Source organism: Stegostoma tigrinum, chromosome 11, assembly GCF_030684315.1.
Source record: "Stegostoma tigrinum isolate sSteTig4 chromosome 11, sSteTig4.hap1, whole genome shotgun sequence".
NCBI lineage: Eukaryota > Metazoa > Chordata > Chondrichthyes > Orectolobiformes > Stegostomatidae > Stegostoma > Stegostoma tigrinum.
Genome location: NC_081364.1, coordinates 11984306 through 11998611, shown reverse-complemented (window position 1 = coordinate 11998611; position 14306 = coordinate 11984306). Strand labels below are relative to the sequence as shown.

Genomic DNA, 14306 nt, shown 5'->3' with positions numbered 1-14306 from the left:
AAATGTAAGTTAATTTATTTTTCAACTTGGAAGTGAAAAAGAGACTTTGCAAATAATATGGAAGTATGAGATATTTATTTTGGCTTATATTTGAGCACAGTTGATACTGATAATGCTATTCACAGAAAAACATCACCATTAGTTGCATAACTTGTCAGGATGTTTGTGACTTCCTTCAGGTTCTCAGGACTGATATAAAGATTCACTGCCAATAATGAACGTTTCATTGTTTACAAGCTTTAATTTTGTAGCTTTTTTACAGTTCAGTATACATGAATCGTGTATAATTATGTTGTACCAACTGTTGCAAAGTTCAAAATGGATTTTAATGTCATGAACCAACTACTTGACAACTGGATTCTGTGCCAAGTTTCGGAACATTGTTTAATATTGTTATTCATGTAGTTAAATTAAAGTCCATGTTCAATATCTAAATTCTGGATGATGCTTCTTTTTCAGAAGTAAAATTGAACCCTCATCATCAGACGTGCCATCCATGACTAAAGAATCCTTCAGGCAGGTATGCCTTATTTGTAACTTAGCTTTTACTTTCTCTGCTTCATTGGAGTTGTGAAATGTTGCTTGACTGAAAACATTGATAGCTTTACTATGCACAGTCGTCTCATACTTGATATGTCTGACCAGGCTAAATGACGTGACTAGTGAGAAGTCAGACATTTTCAGTTCCACATTTTCCACTTTATTTACAACATTGTTGTTGTAATTGGGCATTTGTTGATATTGTTCCTTAAAAGATCCAAAATACTGTGAATTCAAAGGCATTTGTCATTTAATTTAAAGTTTTTAAAAGCTGCATAGAAAGAAGGGTCAAGGAACTTTCGAGTGGCAAAACACCAGGTTTCTTGGTGAAAAGTATCAATGAAGTGCTTACCTTTTAACATTTTGACTTATGGTGTATTTTAATAACTTTATTATGGTCCTTTCTAACAGTGAGATGTCAAAAATAGTGCAGCTGACTTGGAAAGCAGAAAGAGCTTGCATTTACAATGCATTCTAGGGCCACAGTCAGAAACACCGAGATGTACTTCCTTGTGAAATAGTCACTGTTGTGGGCTACAGCTGGCTGTAAGAATATAAAACAATGAGACAAATGAGCAAGCTGTGTAGACTTCTATGAATACTCTCATGAGATTTTTACTGCCCATATAAATTATCAAAACCGATGGACAGAGCCTTGAATTAATATAATATCTGAAGGACTGCATCTGTGACATTGCTCACATGATGTGCTCAAGTCCTACATCGAGACCCTGTCTATCTGTTCCAATTTGAATTTAGTCTCAACCTTCTTAGTCAGAGATGGAAATGCTAATCACTGAATCAAACTTTTTAACAAGTCATTAGCATAGACTTTATTTTCAAATATCTCTGTAGTTTTGCAGTAAATCATTACAAAAGATATGAAATGTTTTTTGACTTTGTAAGCATTTCAGCTGTATTTCACAGCTCTGTTCAGCATGTTATCTCTAGAACCAGTTGATGGTTATGTTCTTGTTTTGTTGTTCCTTTGTATTTGTTCTGAATGTCTCTTGTCAAGATTAACAAGAAGGTGGTCAATTTCGTTTCTCATTGCACTAATATCTGAAACAATTTGTTTATTAAGGCCACTGCCCTGCTTGAATTGGTACGGACCTGCAGTGAGCAGTCTCCAGAAGCTGCTGCTCTCTACTATGATGAATTGGCTAACTTGGTGCAGAAAGGAAAGCTGGATCCGCAAGTGCAGGTAGTATCATTAACACCCAGTCATTCACAGCTTACCACTGGATACTTGAACAAGCCCTTAGATTTATCTTGCCCATCCAAGTGTTTTGTATCTGTATGGACTGAAGTTTTTGGTTTGGTTTCTGATGGAATAATAAAGAATAACACGTTTTGCACAACCAAATTTAGAAAACTACTGTAGAAGTTTCTGCAGTGCGCATCCGTGGAACACCGCCTCTATAACTTGGATGGCTAAAAGTTGTTATCTAATCAGAAGTAACAGTGCAACAGCAGCATGGGAGCGTCAGACACCAACGTCACATCTCCACCACAACATGCATGGATACTGGTAGCTCCTCCTTCTATTTGTTTCCACCCTATCACTGTAGTGCTATCCTTGAGCCTGCCAGAGACTGAACAGTTTGCAGTGTTCCAGATCACGTGCCAGCATGGTTTGCACATATATAAAGTGAGGCACCTAGAATACTCTCCTGTATTGTACTGCATTGGTTCAATATAACTCCCTGCCGTTGTGTTGTATGCCCCTCTTAATAAAGTCAAGAAAACCGTATGTCTAATTAACAGTGCTGCCTATCTCCCTGCCACCATTAATGACCTATGCAAATTTACACACAGGTCTCTCTGCTCCTTCATACTCTTTAGAATAGTACATTTTGCTTTATGTTTACTTTCCCTGTTCTTTGATCCAAAGTGTATCACTTCACACTTTTGCACCTTGAATTTCATCTGCTACCCATCCACCTGCTCCACCAATTTGTAGTCTTTTGAAATTCCATAAATTCCCCTTCTCAGTTTACAGTTTTCCCAGGTTTTGAGTCCGTTGCAAACTTTGAAATTTTCCCCTGTGCAGCAAGAACTTCATTTTAAAATCAATCTTTAACACATATTAGCCATAAACACAAAGATATGTTGACTTCAAGAAACGAGGTGGGAGGAAGAAGTGAAAAGATCAAGTAATGTTGTAAGAGGAGGTAGAGAATTTGGGATTACTAGATTAACGGTAAATACAATCTCTGTTTTTCTTTGTGTCTGTTGGTCTGTCTGTCTTTGTCACACACACATTGTTCTCGCTCCTCGTCCCTTATAATGTTGGAGCAGTGGCTTTCAAAGTGTGCAGTTGTTTTCTGTATGTGCTAATTCTGGTCAAGTGTGACTAGATGTTCATATTTGTAAGGCAATAGGTCCTCACAGATTCCACAATATTGTATTTGAAACTCTGATGTGAACAGACAGGCTGTCCTACCTTCTCCATCTTGCTTGCATGTGCATTTAATTCCTATTCCACAATCTAAGTCTACTTCCTTTGCATTTGCATTCAGGAGAAGTGCCAAGTAAAAGTACCTGAGGCCCAGAAAGAGCTTCCTTGGGCATTTGAGTGAATATCAAAGTACTTGGTTTTAGACAGGGAATGGAAATTGTGCAGCTTCATTTGAGGATTCTGTATGGTTTAAGACATCCCAAGAAACAGAGAAAGCAGGAAGTGTGAATAGTTACAGAAAATTGAAAGGTAGATGGCACCGCCACAAAATACAGCTGCACCACAAATCAAATTGGAAATGTAAGATGTGAGGAGGATACAGAGATAGAAACATTGAGTGATCAGATGGAGTAGAATGTGGGGAGGTTTGAAGTTGGGTATAAGAATAGAAAAGCAGAATTTTTTTTGAAAGATGCCAAACTTGTAAACATTGATGTTGAGAGATACTTGAGTGGTTGTACAAGGAAAATGGAAAATTAGCATGCAAGTGTGATAAGAATTAAGAAGGCAAATGGCATATTAGCCTTTATTATCAGGGGGTTAGAGTACATGGTTAAAGAGATTTTGCTCCAGCTGTGCAAGGTTTCATTTCGATCATATCTTGAATGCCTTGCAATTTTGGTCTTCATATTTGAGAAAGGACATATTTACATTGGTGGTGGTATGACAAACGTTCACTAATTTGGTCTCTGGGATGAGAAGGTCCCTATAATGAGGGGCTAAGTAAATTGGACCACCTAAATTTAGAGGAGTGAGAGAGGTGATTCCACTTTAAAAATGTAAGATTCTGAAGGGATCCAACAGGGTAGATGCTGAGTGATTGTTTCTGTTGGTCAGGGAATCTAAAACACACGGGCAGAGTTCCAGGACAACAGGCCAATCATTTGTGACTGAGATGAACATAAGTTTCTTTACTCAAAAGGGTTGTGAATCTTTGGAATTTTTTACCCCAGAAGATTTGGCTGGTCCGCTGTTGAATACATTTAAGGTGGCACGGGCAGATTTTTCTTGTCTTTGGAATCGGGGATACGGGGAGCAAATGTGAAAGTAGATTTGAAACCCAAGATCAGCCTTGATTGTATTGAGTGGCAGGGTAGTGTCAGTGAACGGTGTAGTCTGCTACTGATCCTATTTCATGTATTCTTGTGTTCTTGGCATAGAAGAGTGAAATTTCAATCTGCTATCTGCAAGTAAATATCATTGAATTTTGCCAAGTCATGTTTTTCTGCAAAATACGCCTCTTATGAACCGATGTGCAACAAGACTTTAGCAACATTGATATAAACACGATTCTGTTTTTGTTTGACTTCAGGAATTGATTGGCAGAAGTGTACTTGATGATTTTCAAGAGGACTTTGTTGTAGACCTGCTGCCAGAAACAAATAGGTAGATTATGAACACCATTTGTTATTCATTCTTTGTTCCTGTGTGGCTAAAGTTATTGAATTCAATATGATAGCTTTTATAAAATATTTTTGTGGAAACAGTTCTAAAAGCTGACCATATATGAACTGCAATGACTTGCCAGCCTAGTTCAAAGGTCTCTTTAGTCTCTGAGTTTCAAGGTGCCAAGATTAATATCTTTTCCCAAAACAACAGTGCATATTCTAGTACTGACATTTGGAGATAGCAAGAACTGCAGGTGCTGGAGTCAGAGTCTGACACAGTGTAGAGCTGGAGGAACACAGCAGGTCAGGTAGCATCAGAAGTGCACGAAAGTCAACATTTTGGATCGGGACCCTTCTTCAGAAATGAGGACAGGGGAAGGGAGCTGGGAAATAAATTGAGGGAGGAGGGGTGGGACTGAGGGAAGGTAGGTGGGATGGTGATAGGAAGGGTGTGGTGGGGATTGGTCAGTGGGGAAGGATGGAATAGATAGGTGGGAGTGAATATGGACAGGTTGTGTCAGGTCAAGGAGGTGAGAGGGAGGATGGGTGGGGCTGTGGAAAAGTAGGTGGGCTGATAGGTAGAAGAAGCTAGGGGGGACTGGTTGGGCAGATAGTTGGGGAAGAAGATGGACAGGTTGTGCCAGGTCAAGGACATGGCGATGAGAGGGGCGTTTGGACGTGGGATGAGGCTGGGGGTGGGGAGATTTTAAAACTGGTCAATTCTATGTTTAGGCCATCAGGCTGTAGGCTCCTGCAATGGTGTATGAGGTGTGGCTCCTCCAGTTTGTGTGTGGTGTCATTATGGCACTGGAGGAGGCTTTGGACAGACAGGTCATCAAGGGAGTGGGAGGGAGACTTAAAATGGTTAGCAACCAGAAAGTGTTGTCGATTATCACACACACAGCGCAGGTGCTCCATGAAATGGTCCCTGGGTCTGCGCTTGGTCTCACCGATGTAGAGGAGGCCACAATGGGTGCAGTGTATACAGTAGACCAGGTTTGGAGGATGTACAGGTGACTCCCTGTTTATTGTAGAAAGTTTGCTTTTGGACTTGGTTGGAAGTGAGGTATAAGGGCAGGTATAGCACCTCTTGTGTTTGCAGGGAAGGGTGCTGGTGTGGTGGGGTTGCTGGGGGGTATGGAGCGGAGGAGAGAGTCGTGGAGCGAGCGGTCCCTACGAAAGGCATTCGGGTGGCGAGGGAAATATCTCTGGTCGGATTGGAGGCGGAGAATGATACACTGGATGTGGGGGTTGGTGGGGTGGTATGTGAGGACCAGGGGAACTCTGTTTTTATTTTTGTTGTGGGGGGGGAGGTTTGATGGTAGAAGTGTGGGAAATGCAAGAGATGCGGTTGAGGGTATTTTTGATCACTGGAGGGGGGAATGTTGTGGTCCTTGAAATAGGATGACAGCTGGGATGTCTGGGAGTGGAATGACTCATCTTGGGAGCAGATGTGGCAGAGTACTGAAGGATTATAGTGTTTTTGGAGATGCCATCTTATAAATCATGTGTTAAACTAAATTTCATATAGCCTTTCAATTAAAACATCCCATGATATCATTTGCAAATCAGATGAACTGATCATTTATCTCATTATTTGTGGGACCTTGTTAAGAAAGTTAGCTTTTCTGGTTACTACACCAACCATCATGCAGTCTCTTTTAAAAAGTGATATTGCCAGTTGATACTGATATAGAGGTGCTTCTGGATTGTGAGTTCTTTTCCATTAGAAGCTGGATTTTGATTGCTTAAACTAATTTCAGTCAGATTTGCCATCCGGTTTGGGTTTGAATTCGGAAATGAGGGCAGAGTATCTAATACTTAGTCTCTCCAGTTTGCAGCACATTGCTGTTAAAAGCACATTCTGTTTCATTCAGTGAATGCCTGTTGCCACTGAAGCCAATGTATGATCTGGATGAAGAGGACACTGAAGGTGGGATTGTTATCAATCTTCTACCACTCCTATCCAATAGCATGATTGGGAATGACTTTGAAAATGCAGCTGGCAAGCAAAAGAACAAGAAGTAAGATTAATTAGTTTTTATTTATATTCCCTTCATTGTTTAATTAGAAAAGAATGGATAACATAGATATTTGTTTTTATTGTCATTTTTAGGTGTGTTTCTCCAGTATATCTTGCTTCCTTTTTCCGTCTACTGCGATTCTGCGAAGAGGTGCAGCACAATAGAAACTTGGAAGAGATTGACGCTTTATTAGGTATGCTGTGAGATGCTTAATATGTTGAGTTTGAGTCGAAGAAAGTGTAACAAAAACAGAAGTTGCTGGAAAAGCTTAGCAGAAAAAAATCTAGAGTTAGCAACAGAACTGTCCTGAGGAACGGTCATTGGACCCGAAATATTAACTCTGATTTTTCCTTCACAAATGCTGCCAGACCTATTGAGCTTTTCCAGCAACTTCTGTATTTGTGCCTGATATATAGCGTCCACAGTTCTTGGTTTTTAGAAGAAAGTGTAACTTTTTTAAAGAAGTCTGGTACTTGATTTAAGCTGACGTTGATGCTTGCCCCCAGTTTTGCTTCAACATTTTTCAGGATGTGAGCATCACTGGCAAGACCAGCATTTGTCACCCATCCCCAATTACCTTCAAGAAGATGTGGTGACCTGTTTTCTTGAACTACTGTAGTCCACTGGCTGGTCATTTCACTGTGCTGTTTCTAAGATGATTTTGCAATTAAATGTGATTCAAGGGCACTTTTTAAAATTAGTCATTTACAAATGTATTTATGGATTTATTAATTTCACTCTAACTCTGACTACCGCGAGGAATGGCGAGGTTGTCAAGGCTAACTTGCCTCCCTCCCTCACTTTCAAATCCTGCTTAGTTTTCTTATTCCGTGGTCACTATTAGTATCTACCTGTGGGAAATCTGTAATTAGAAACAGTCCGAGATTTGCAGTTATAGACCTATGTCCAGTCCCTATGAAGTACAGCAAATCAGAGGTCCAATACTTTGTGATACCATATAGGAGAGTACTTAGAATTATAGAGTTATACAGCATGTGAACAGACCTTTTGGCCCAACGCATTCAATGTTGACCAGATATCCTAGAGTCGATAGCCAGAGACTATTTCCCAGGGCAGAAATGGCTAGCACGAGGGGTCATAGTTTTAAGCTGGTTGGAGGAAAGTATAGAGGGGATGTCAGAGGCAGGCTCTTTACGCAGAGAGTTGTGAGAGCATGGAATGCGTTGCCAGCAGCAGTTGTGGAAGCAAGGTCATTGGGGTCATTTAAGAGACTGCCGGACATGCATATGGTCACAGAAATTTGAGGGTGCATACATGAGGATCAATGGTCGGCACAACATTGTGGGCTGAAGGGCCTGTTCTGTGCTGTACTGTTCTATGTTCTATCCTAAACTGATCTAGTACCATTTGTCAGCATTTGGCCCATATCCCTCTTACCCCTTCCTATTCATGGGCACATCCGGATGCTGCTTAAATGTTGTAGTTGTATCTGCCTCCACCACCTTCTCTTACAGCTCGTTCTGTACATGCACCACTCGCTGTCAGGCCACTTTTAAATCTCTCCCCTCTCACCTTACAGCTAAGCCATCTAGTTTTGGACTCTCCTACCTGGGAAAAAGAGCTTGGTTATTCACCTTATCCATGCCCCTCATAATTTTATAAATTTCCATAAAATCACCACTCAATCTCTGATGTTCCATGGAAAGAAACCCCAGTGTATTCAGCCTCTCTCTCTATAGCTCAAACCCCACAATCCTCATAAATCTTTTCTGAACCCTTTCAAATTTAACAGCATCCTTCCTATAGCAGGGAGATTAGAATTGAATGCAGTATTCTATAAGTGGCCTAACCAGTGTCCTGTACAGCTGCAACATGACATTCCAACTCCTATACTCAGTGCACAGACCAATGAAGGCAAGTGTGCCAAACACTTTCTTCATGAACATGTCCACTTGTGATTCCACTTCCAAAGAACTTTGTACCTGTACCGCTAGGTCCCTTTGTTTGGCAACACTCCCCAGGGCTCTACCATTAACTGTATAAGTCCTGCCTTACCAGAATGCAATATCTCACATTTATCTAAGTCAAACTCTCTGTCTCACTTCAGCCCATTAGCCCATCTGATCCAGGTCCCATTGTACTGTGAGATAGCCTTCTTCACAGTCCATTACACCATCAATTTTGGTGTCATCTGCAAACTTACAAACCATGCTTCGTATATTCACATCCAAATCATTTATATAAATGACAAAAAGCAGTGGACCCAGCAGCGCACCGATCTTTGCAGCACACTGCTGGTCACAGGCCTCCAGTCTGAAAAATAACCCAACACCACCACCCATTGTCTGCTACCTTCAAGCCAATTTTGTATCCAATTGGCCACCTCCCCCTGGATTCTATGTGATCTAACCTTGCTCACCAGTCTGCCATGTAGAACCTTGCCTAATGTTTTGTTGAAGCCCATATGGATCACATGTACCACACTGCCTTCATCAGTCTTCTTGGTCACTTCTTTAAAGAACTCAAGTTAGTGAGACACGATATCCCATGTGCAACGACATGTTGACTCCACTTAATCAGTCCTTGCCTTTCCAAATGTGTGTAAATCCTGTCCCTCAGAATCTCCTCTCAACAACTTGATTGATGAGGGAAAGGCTGCAGATGTCATATACATGGACTTCAGTAAGGCGTTTGATAAGGTTCCCCATGGCAGGCTGATGGAGAAAGTGAAGTTGCATGGGGTCCAGGGTGTGCTAGCTAGATGGATAAAAAACTGGCTAGGCAACAGGAGACAGAGTAGTAGTGGAAGGGAGTTTCTCAAAGTGGAGACCTGTGACCAGTTGTGTTCTACAGAGATCTGTGCTGGGACCACTGTTGTTTGTGATATATGTAAATGATTTGGAGGAAGCTATAGGTGGTCTGATCAGCAAGTTTGCAGATGACACGAAGATTGGTGGAGTAGCAGATAGCGAAGGGGACTGTCAGAGATTACAGCAGAATATAGATAGATTGGAGAGTTGGGCAGATAAATGGCAGATGGAGTTCAAACCGGCAAATGCAAGGTGATGCATTTGGAAGATCTAATTCAAGAACAAACTATACAGTAAATGGAAAAGTCCTAGGGAAAATTGATGAACAGAGAGATCTGGATGTTCAGGTCCATTGTTCCCTGAAGGTGGCAACACAGGTCAATAGGGTGGTCAAGAGGCATACGGCATGCTTTCCTTCATCGGACGGGGTATTGAGTACAAGAGTTGGCAGGTCATGTTACAGTTGTATAAGACTTTGGTCCAGCCACATTTGGAGTACTGTGTATGGTTCTGGTCGCCACATTACCAAAAGTATGTGGATGTTTTGGAGAGAGTGCAGAGGAGGTTCACCAGGATGTTGCCTGGTATGGAAGGCGCTGGCTATGAAGAGAGGTTGAGTAGATTAGGATTATTTTCATTAGAAAGACAGAGATTGGGCGGGGGGACCGGATTGAGGTCTACAAAATCATGAGGGGTATAGACGAGGTGGATAGCAAGAAGCTTTTCTTCCCCAGAGTTGGGGACTCAATTACGAGGCGTCATGAGTTCAAAGTGAGATGAGGAAAGTTTATGGGAGATGTGTGTGGAAAGTTCTTTACACAGAGGGTGGTGAGTGCCTGGAACGCGTTTCCAGCGGAGGTGGTAGACGCAGACATGATCTTTTGTCTTTTAAGATGTATCTGGGCAGGTACATGGATGGGCACGAAGCAAAAAGATACAGACCCTTAGAAAATAGATGGCAATTTAGATAGAGGATCACGATCGGCACAGGCTTGGAGGGCCAAAGGGCCTGTTCCTGTGCTGTAATTTTCTTTGTTCTTTGTTCAACTTACCCACCACTGATGCCAGGCTCACCGGCCTATAGTTTTCTGGCTTTTCCTTACCACCTTTCTTAAATAATGGTATCACATTAGCAACCTCCAGTCTTCCAGCTCCTCACCCAGGGTTATTGATGATGAAAATATCTCAGCAAGAGGCCCAACAATCTCTTCCCTGTCTTCTGAAAAGTTTCTGGGATACATCAATTGTGATGGCTTGCCAGTTATGGGTGATGACCCTTTCTTCAAGCCAAGCACAACTAGTCTTTAGAACATGGAACAGTACAGGCCCTTCAGTCCACAATGTTGTACCGACCTATTATCCAACTAAAATCAATCTACCCTGCATACCCTACATTTTGCTATCCTCCATGTGCCTATCCAAGAGTCGCTTAAAAGTCTTTGAAGTATCTGATTCCCACTACCACTGCCAGCAACGCATTCCATACACACACCACTCCCTGTGTGAAGATATCTACCTCTGACCTCTCCCCTATACCTTCCTCAATCATCTTAAAATTATGCCCCCTTGTAATAGTCATTTCCGACCTGGGAAAAAGGTCTCTGACTATCTACTCTATCTATGCCTCTCATCATCTTGTAAACCTCTATCAAGTCACCTCTCATCCTTCTCCACGCCCTTGAAAAAAGTCCTAGCTCCCTCAAACTTTCCTCAAGACCCGCCCTCTAGTCCAGATAGCACCCTGGTAAATCTCCTCTGCGTCCTCTCTAAACCTACCACATCTTCCTTGTAATTAGATGACCAGAACTGAACGCAATATTCCAAGTGTGGCCTAACCAGAGTTTTGTAGAGCTGCAGCATAACCTGCGGGCTCCTAAACTCAATTCCCCTGCCAGTGGAAGCCAACAGAACTCACGCCTTCTTTAAAACCCTATCAACTTAGGTAACAACTTTGAGGGATCTGTGGACGTGGACCCCAAGATCCCTCTGTTCCACACGGCCAAGAATCCTGCTATTAACCCTGTATTCTGCATTCAAATTCGACCTTCCAAAATGAACTACTTCACACTTTTCTGAATTGAATTCCATGTGCGACTTCTTTGCCCAGTCATCTGAATCATTGCTTTCATCCTTCAGTCGATGACCATCCTCTTCGCTGTCAGCTGAACTGGCCAATTTTCATGTTGTCGATAAGTTTCCCAATTGTAGCTCGCACAATTATTGAATTCCATTTGCTATTTCTTTGCCCAACTCTGCATCCTGTCAATGTCCTGTTGCAACCTACAGCAGCTCTCCACGCTGTCCACATTTCCACCAACCTTGATGTCATTGGCAACTTACTAACCGACCCTTCCACTTCCTTATCCAAGTCATTCATAAAGATCACAAAGAGTAGAGGTCTCAGAACAGATCCCTGTGGCCATCGATCTCCAGACTGAATACTTTCCATCTAATACCACCCTCTGCCTTCTATTGGACAGTCAGTTTTATATCCTGAGAGCCAAATTTCCCTGAATCCCATGCTTCCTTACTTTCTGAATGAGCCTACCATGTGGAACCTTATTGAATGCCTTGCTAAAATCCATATACATCTCATCCACTGCTCTACCTCCATCCATGCGTTTTGTTATATCCTGAAATAATTCAGTAAGACCTGCCCCTCTCAAAGCCATTTTATATCATGTCCTTCACATGCCTTTCCAAGAAGGATGAAAGAATAAGGTTACAAAACAGAAATTGCTGGAAAAGCTCAGCAGGTCTGGCAGCATCTGTGAAGGTTAAAAAGAGTTAACGTTTTGGGTCCAGGGACCCTTCCTCAGAATGGTTCTGATAAAGGGTCTCCAAACCCAAAATGTTAACTCTTTTTAACCTTCACAGATGCTGCCGGACCTGCTGAGATTTTCCAGCAATTTCTGTTTTGTTTCCTGATTTACAGCATCTGCAGTTCTTTCGGCTTTGGAAGAATAAGGTTGTCTCACTGAGAAAAATGAGAATGTAGAATGGAGAGCCAGAGGAATAGTCAAAGAGGAAATCTTTGAGTAGGTTTTTGAGTGAAGAGGGATGGTCCTAGAAAGTTAATTCCAAACTGAAGAACCTAGAGTGGGGATGAGAAGCACCTTGTATGTGAATAGTAGGCATGCGCAGAAATAAAAGCCAGTACGCAATTGAACATGGACTACATGAGAAAAAATATTTACTTTCCCTGCATTGACACCCCAGTGCCTGTCCAGAACAAAATGCAGCCTATTTGATCATTTTTTTCCCAACCAACTTCAAAATATCTTTGGCAAAAAGTATGTGAAACTTTGCAAGGCATTCTTATGGCTCGAGAAGGTTCTCTAGTGGTAAAATTTAATACTGCAGCATTGTAGTGCTGATTTTGTTGCACATGTAGGACATTCTACATTGTTAAAAATAAGAGTCAAGTATATTTTTTCAACTCAGCTGATCAGCTAACTTATTAATTGGAGTTTGCTTAGGGCTGTAGTTTGTACAGCTGCATGTGGTTTTTAACCTGACGTATCATCATGAAAGTTCCTACTAAAAATGATATGTCTTTTGGGAGTATTGTTTTCTTCAGAGCCTATTCAAATGTGTACAAATGTAACCCTTTAGGATGTCTTGCTGTTTCCGTTTGTAACGCTGTGGAACATCTGTAAATAAAGCCACTCTGACGTGAGCAAGTTGACCACTGAGCTTGCACCAAAGAGCTATGTGCCTCCTGGTGTGGGAATTTCCAGTGCAGACTTTATGGGCCAAATGACCTCTTTCTGTCTTGGTTCGAAAGAAGAGTTGTTTGGACTTTTATCTTCGTTTCTGCTCATAGTTGTACTTTGTCACAAGAAATAATATATTTTACTTGCATTGTACAGTCCTCACCATGTCAGTATGGTGATATGTTTGTAAGATGCTCACTCCTGGGAGCTGTATATTAATCCACTGTGGTAGAGGGCTGCCTCGACCCTAATAGAAAATACAGTGTTTGAGTTACAAGTTTATATCTATGAGCGAAGGAAGGAGAAATATGTTTCTCCTGTTGCACAAAACTTCATGTCTTCTCCCAGCTATTACTATGAAGTGATTAAAACGAGTAATTCGTGTTTGTGTTTTACCCCCTAAACTGAGGGTGCACAGATAAACTTACGTGAGACTATATTGATCTGTACCACTCAGCTACTCATGTCTTCTGAGACACGGGGTAAACCACGTTTGGAGATGCATTTTGAGGGCAAGATCTCTATATTTGCAGATATACTAAGTCAGGGAGAATAGTGAATTATGAAGATGACGCTGATCGACTTCAGAGGGATGTTGACAAATTGGCCAAATGGGCAGACACCTGGCAGGTGAAATGCAATGTGAGGTAATGCATTTTGCTAGAAGAAACAGGCAGAGACTACACCGCTTCAATGATACAACTTTGATTGGGGCACAGGTACAGAGGGATCTTGGGGTTCATGTGCATAATTCTCTGAAAGTGGCCAAGCAAGATGAAATAGTTGTTAAGAAGGCTTATAGGATCCTTGGGTTTATAAATAGAGACAGAGTATAAAAGCAAGGATGTGATGTAACGCCTGTTGTATTTAATGGGGCGGCACGGTGGGTCAGTGGTTAGCACTGCTGCCTCACAGCGCCAGGGACCTGGGTTCAATTCTACCCTTGGGCGACTGTCTGTGTGGATTTCCTCCCACAGTCCAAAGATGTGCATGGTGGATGGATTGGCCATGCTAAATTGCTCGTAGTGTTCAGGGGTGTGTCGATTTAAATGGGTTAGAGGGGCATGGGTCTGGGTGGGATGCTCTGAGGGTCGGTGTGGACTTGTTGGGCCGAAGGACCTGTTTCCACACTGTAGGGATTCTATGATTCTACCTCTACAAATAATTGGTTGGAACACATTGAGCGTATTGTGTTCACTTCTGGATATCATTTCTTTAATTTACTCATGGGATGTGGGCATTTACTGTCTGAGCCTAGTTGCCCTTGAGAAAGTGGTGGTAAGTTGCCTTCTTGAACCGTTGCAGTCCACATCCTTTTTTATTCAATGAAGGATGTTAAAGACCTGGAGAGAATGCAAAGGAAATTTACTAGACTGATATCGGGAATGAGGGATTTTGGATACAAG

The 14306-nt window shown here is 41.8% G+C and overlaps 1 protein-coding gene across 3 annotated transcripts in view; it reads left to right on the top strand.

The window, feature by feature from the left end:
* Nucleotides 1–14306, top strand: part of fancd2 (FA complementation group D2) — a 94218-nt gene that overhangs the window by 37412 nt on the left and 42500 nt on the right. For all 3 annotated transcript variants that reach the window (XM_048548089.1, XM_059649749.1, XM_048548091.1), the window contains exons 19-23: nt 460–520; nt 1625–1744; nt 4314–4387; nt 6267–6413; nt 6506–6606. In XM_048548089.1, coding sequence (XP_048404046.1) covers nt 460–520; nt 1625–1744; nt 4314–4387; nt 6267–6413; nt 6506–6606 — 503 coding nt within the window. The remainder of the gene's footprint in view (nt 1–459; nt 521–1624; nt 1745–4313; nt 4388–6266; nt 6414–6505; nt 6607–14306) is intronic.